This window comes from Sciurus vulgaris (assembly GCF_902686455.1).
Source record: "Sciurus vulgaris genome assembly, chromosome: 2".
In the NCBI taxonomy this organism is placed as follows: domain Eukaryota; kingdom Metazoa; phylum Chordata; class Mammalia; order Rodentia; family Sciuridae; genus Sciurus; species Sciurus vulgaris.
The window spans coordinates 106,775,579-106,781,578 of NC_136462.1; the positions used below are offsets into that span (position 1 = coordinate 106,775,579).

Genomic DNA, 6,000 nt, shown 5'->3' on the forward strand with positions numbered 1-6,000 from the left:
AGTTAGTGTGAAAACTGTTTTCAAAAAGGTATGAGGGAAAGGATAAGATAACATAAAGACCTAATCAAATAAAACTAATAGTTGAGCAAAAGGAGGTCTAGTAGAGGAAGGAGAATAGGAGAGGGAAGGAAGGAGAAAAGGAGATTGGGAGAGGGAAGGGAATCATGAACTAAAATCAATTTCCATGCATGTATAAATTTGTTGGGATGAACCTAACTACTATGTATAACTATAAAGCTCTAATAATAATAAAAAATATTTTTTTAAAAAGGCATGAGGGAGCAATAGTCTTTAGCTAGGTGTGTGACACACATATGTAATTTCAACTACTCTGTAGGCTGATGCCAGCCTGGGCAACTAAGTGGGACCCTGTCTCAAAATAAATTTTTTTTTCACAGTTGTGATATAAGGCAGAGGCTGTAGCTCAGTGGCTGAGCACTTGCCTAGCACATGTGAGGCGCTGGGTTCAATCCATAGCACTGCATAAAAATAAATAAAATAAAGGTATGCTGTCCATCTACAACTACAAAAAAATATTTTTAAAAAAACTGTGATATAGCTCAGTAGCAAGCTCAGTGGGTTCAATCCCCAGTACCACAGAAATAAATATATAGACAAGCAAGCTTAGGCTTTGAGGTTCCACTGATTTGGTATGAATGTCTTATTTCACCACTTAGTGGTAGATACTAGATGAACAATCTCTTCAAGCACATTTCCTCTATTGTAAAATATCACTCCCCCAAACTATTGAAAAGTGAAAATCCTAGCAGTTTCAGATGCACAACAGGCATCATAGAAATGTCCCTTATGCCTTCTAACTAACCCTGTTTAGGAAAATTTTAAAGAGATCAGATAATGGCTTAAACAAGTTATTAAAAGTACATCAGAAAACAGAAGTGTCTGACATGCCCATTGCCCTCAACCCCTAACAGAGGTCTGATACTGACAGAAGATACTGTTAATGTAGGACACACTGAAATGGGTTTTGCTAAGATAACAGAGCTAAATCAACTCTCAAACTCTAGTTTAAAATATAGAGAGCACCTTAAAGACAAAACGCTTCTTTCATTAATCTCATAGACTCATTTGCTGGCAGAAGTCAGAAAACTAGCTTAAGCTTAAACTTAAATGCTTTTAATTCTTTTGCTCAAACTTCCAGAAAGCTTATTTTTATAAAGTATATGGTATAGAGCATGGTATAGAGCAAAGCACTTACATCAGATTTTTAAATAAAAAAACATGTCACACTTCAAAATTCATTTCATGGATGACTTAATCAAGTCAAAACATTATGGGATTAATTTACTGCTACAACTAAAATACCCTTTGACTTCTCAAACACACCATGAAATTTTTAAAGAAAAAAAGATGCCAATTCCCAGTAAATCTGCGTTAAAAATAACGGTCAGTTGCATATAGTGGCACACACCTTTAACCTCAGCTACTCTGGAGGCTGAGACAGGAGGATTGCAAATTTGAGATCCGCCTAGGTAATTGAGCAAGAACCTGTCTCAAAATAAAAAGATTGGGTATGTAGCTCAGTGGTACAGCATTTGCTTAGCATGTGCAAGACCTGGGATTTGATCCCCAACACAAAGTTGTGGGGGCAGTAAAAGGCAACCCCCCTGAATTCCATACTACTGGGAAGTCTGAAGTAGGAGCAACATAAGAAATCTAGGAATTCAAAGCCGATCTAGCAACACAGCTCAAAAAAAAGTAATATTTGCACATACATAAAAATTCTTTGAGCTATATCTAAGCAGTTCCAATGAACTTCTAATGTGGTTACAAATAATAAAAGCATTTTTATGTATACATTTTGAGTGCATGTCTACACATTTTGTAAACTCTAAGAAATGTTACTGTATGGTCCTACAAACATAACACAAGATGAGATGTGCAAGAATGGACAACATCAGGAAAGTTTATGATTCTAAACACTTTAATTCTCACATTCAGCTTCCCATCCCAGTCACATGTAGAAGAAAAAATTCACACACAACAGAGACTGACAAACTGCAAAGGGGAAAGCAACTAACAGTTTATTAAGTACCTGAAAATGATTTTTACTTTAAAGTTAAATCTGTATTTCCACTAAAACTTCTCCTAATCTTACACAAACTTATTCTCTCATATACTAAATCAAATATATATTCGATTTAAATGTAGTGTACTCTACAAATCATATAAACATCTAACAAACTTGACCATATATAGCTCACATCAGTAGTTAAACTATGTATAGTACAATAAAATGACAAAAATATCCATGTACTCTCAAAATCTTGATGATACTTTCAAAATGAAAATTTTCTTAGTTATTTTAGAAAGTTCTTAACAAAAACATCCAAAATTAACCTTTTAACTGGGCACAGTGGTGCATGCCTGTAATCTCAGATACCCTGGAGGCTAAGGCAGGATTACAAATTCAAAAGGTAATCCTGGACAATTTAGTGGAACCCTGTCTCAAAATCAAAGATTTAAAAAAAAAAAAAAAAGGGGGGGGGGTACTGCAGACCCAGCTCAGTGGTAGAACACTTGTAAAGTAAGACCCTGAGCCCTGAGCTTGGTGCGGTGACACGCCTGGAATCCCAGCAACTTAGGAGGTCGAGGCAGGAAAGTTACAGGCCAGCCCTGGCAATTTAGCAAGACCCTGTCTCAAAAAATAAAATAAAAAAGGGGAGGTAGCTCAGTGGTAAAGAACCTCAGGTTCAGTCCCCATTACTAAAAAATAAGTGTCTCATGGTTGTGTTTATTAGCTCACAGAAAACTGTCTTAACTCCTGACTACAATCACAAAAAGTGAAAACAGCCAGACAAGTGATTTTTGTTCCAAGTCACATTTAGAACAGAAATACAAATGTTAAATCAAAAGGCCCTTACAGAAGGTTTCCAGATTTGATCCTTTTTACTAGTACACGTCTATTAGCAACTTCTAACCTAAAATGTACACCTAACAAACTACAACAGAAGGCTGCCTACACAGCACCACTCTCAGACTAAGTATATGCCAGAAATAAATTTAGCCCCGCAGTCATTAGTCAAAAGGACAAAGAAAAGAAACAATTCGCTACAAGAAATATTAAACTACAGATAGATACTCATCCAAAGCACTCATGTAAAGTTTTCATGCTTTTAAGCATACTTTAAGGCTTTTAAGTATACTTTGGGAGAAGTCAAAACGCTTTCTAAAGTAGAGCATTTCAAACAGAATAATGCAACTGGTTCCTAGGATATGCTGGAAATAAAAATCATTGTCTTAAAACTCGAGTCATCAAGGAAGAGTAGACTTTAAGCGAATGTAACTCCAATTTGTAGGGGGGAGGGGGCACTGTTTTGACAATCCACAGACTAAACAGTACGTCTACTCCACCTGAGAGTTTAAAAAAACTCTGGGAGTTGGGTCATCCAGGCATCTTCCTTGTACTCTAAGACACCCAATCCAGTTCAAAGAACATCCTGAAACATATCACCCTACCAAACCCTTTCCCTTGGGCGACAAAATGTTTTCACTGAACACAAACACACCCTCCTGCGCTCTCTCCAAACACTAGGGTATTCGGTGCAGGGCAGTATGGGCAGCCCAAACCACTCTCGCCGGACAGGCGGAAGATGACTGCTACACTCCACGGGCGGCCCACTGCAGAACGGGGTCGGTCTGGATCGCCGCGCTGGGTAAAGAACAATACAAGAGCCCGACCGCAAACATCGCCAACTTCCCGGAGTCTGCGCGGCGATGCTCCTCAGCGGAGCGAACTCCGGAATCCGCCACCCGACAGGGGCTGGGGGCTGGGGAGGAAGGTGAGGAGGGTGAGCGCTGAGCTAGGGCGGCGAGGACCGCCAGCCCACGGCAGCTGCCTGCGCCGGCGCCCGCCCGCGAGCAGGCTAGAAGGATGCAGCGCCGGCCTGGGTTCCGCAGCTCTCGCCTGGCGACCCGAATCTCCCGACTTCGCTTCTCTGGGAGGAGGCGACAGCCGCCTCCCGCAACGCCGGGGCGGTGGGGGCGGGGAAGGCCTCGCCGGAGGCACCGAACCTCCTCGGCCCGCCACCAAAGGGAACGCGGTAGGGGCGCGGGGGACAATAGGGAGAGGGGAAAGCGGCGCGCCCGAGTGGCGCCGCCGGCCGGCCGGGCTGACTGACGCGCCCGCCGTGCGGCGCGACTGGGCTCCGCTCAACCTGGCCGCCGCTCCGCCTCGCGGTCCGCTGTGGTCGCGGCGCCCCCGGCGCTCGGGGTCGTGCCTCACCTCCCAGCCCCGCCGCCCAAGAGAGAAGCAGAATTGACACTCTCAGCAACACCATCTTCCGCTGCCGCCGCCTCCTCACGGGTTAACAGCAGCACATCGATCCGGAGGGAGAAGCTGAAGGGGCTTGGTCAGGAGCCTCCACGGGAAGCGGGGACCTCCCCCGGCAGGAGAAACGGCGAAGCACCTCCCTCTCGCTCCACTTCAGGGGCCGGCAACGCTCCCAGCTCCAAAACAGGGACCTCCCTCCCCTCGCTCGCTTCCTTCCTCCCTTCCCCGCTTTCCTTCCCTCGCTCCTTCCCTCTTCTCTACCCCCCTCCCCCGAGCCCCGGATCTCCGCCTCCTTCCTCACCACGTGACGCGTGGGCACCCAACAGGCTCGCGGGGCCGCGCCCCTACCTCCCGTCCCTCCCCCTCCCCCAAGCGCCCTGAGGGCGCGCGCATGCGTGTGCTGCCGGTTCCCGGGCTGCTAGGCCCGCCGCCGCTTCCTGTCCGCTGGCGGACAGCTGGGATTGGTCTTGGAAGGCGGGGTTTCCTCTGGTCCCGCCCCAAAACGGGAGCGCTCTTCCCCGACTGTGCTTTACTCTTACAGCTTCTGGAAAACGTTTCGTGGACTAAACCCGGAGAGTGAAAGGTGTAAACAGCTTTGCCCTTAACTTCGCGAGTGACGGAGGTTTTTGTTTCTTATTTTCCTGTCTCTCGTGATGCACCAACAACTATCAAATAAAAGTAGTCCCAATAAGCAGTAATTACAGGTGCGACAGCCACCAGTGATCAGAACGTAAATGTAAAGACATTTCAAACAGCAAGAAAAGACACTATGCTTAAGGCATAGTTTCCCAAGCTCTTTGCAAATTCGTCACACTAGGATTTAAACATTGCAAAACCAGCAAGTCCTAAATCTCGAGCTCCTTTGCGACTCTGTACCATCTCTGAAATGAACCCTCCTCATACATTGTCACTCCGAATTCTGTGAAGCTCGTATTTGGTTTCTCTGTAACTCTTATTCTTTACACTTGTATTTCATGACATAAAATTTCTCGATGTTATTTAATTTTTTGTCATTGTTTGGCATCCTGTTTGAGTTGACTGAATTAAAGGGTGTATTACTAAAAGTAAATTGAGTTTCCTATAGTAAGCTCAAAAATTCCAAAACTATCATTAATAGAGTCCATTAATTTCTAATGATATGCATGGACTCAACAGAACATGTTAGACTATCGTGAATTTTTTTTCTTTCTTAAAAAATTCAGTCTTAGGAAACAGGTAGTGGTACACGCCTATAAATACAGCACCTGTGGAGGCTGAGGCAGGAGAATTCCAAGTTTGAGGCCAGCCTCAGCAAAATAGTGAGGCCCTAAGCAACTTAGTGAGAACCTGTCTCAAAATAAAAATAAAAAGGGCTGGGGAGGTGGCTCAGTTGTTAAACACCACTGGGTTTGATCCCCAGTACCAAAAATAAATAAATAAATTCAACTGGAAAAATTCAAAACCATATTCTGTGTTACTAAAGTGATCACTACAAATCACATTTAAGATGGTATTTCTTTTATTTGTAAAGCATGCATACCATCACATACCAGCATCATAATGAATGGCTTTCCAGTATCACAAGTTTGAACCACTATTTCGTTAGAAATCATAAATGATTTGCAAATGTGTGAAAAACTGATGAAATGTGGAAATATAAAGAGTGCATTTACACTAGCACAGACTGCTTGGGTTTGACTCCCAGTGGTAGTTTTTTATAAGCTGTAACT

General features: G+C 43.7%; 1 protein-coding gene across 3 annotated transcripts in view; it reads right to left on the reverse strand.

Annotated features, from left to right (window-relative positions):
* ADAM10 (ADAM metallopeptidase domain 10) overlaps positions 1-4,554 on the reverse strand; it is a 141,294-nt gene extending 136,740 nt beyond the window's left edge. For 2 of the 3 annotated variants that reach the window (XM_079125886.1, XM_079125885.1), the window contains exon 1: positions 4,244-4,552. In XM_079125886.1, the coding sequence (XP_078982012.1) occupies positions 4,244-4,298 (55 nt within the window). In that variant the 5' untranslated portion in view covers positions 4,299-4,552. Of the gene's footprint in view, positions 1-4,243 lie in introns of all 3 variants that reach the window. The other variant, XM_079125887.1, reaches the window with a different exon arrangement.
* Between the last annotated feature and the right edge of the window lie 1,446 nt (positions 4,555-6,000).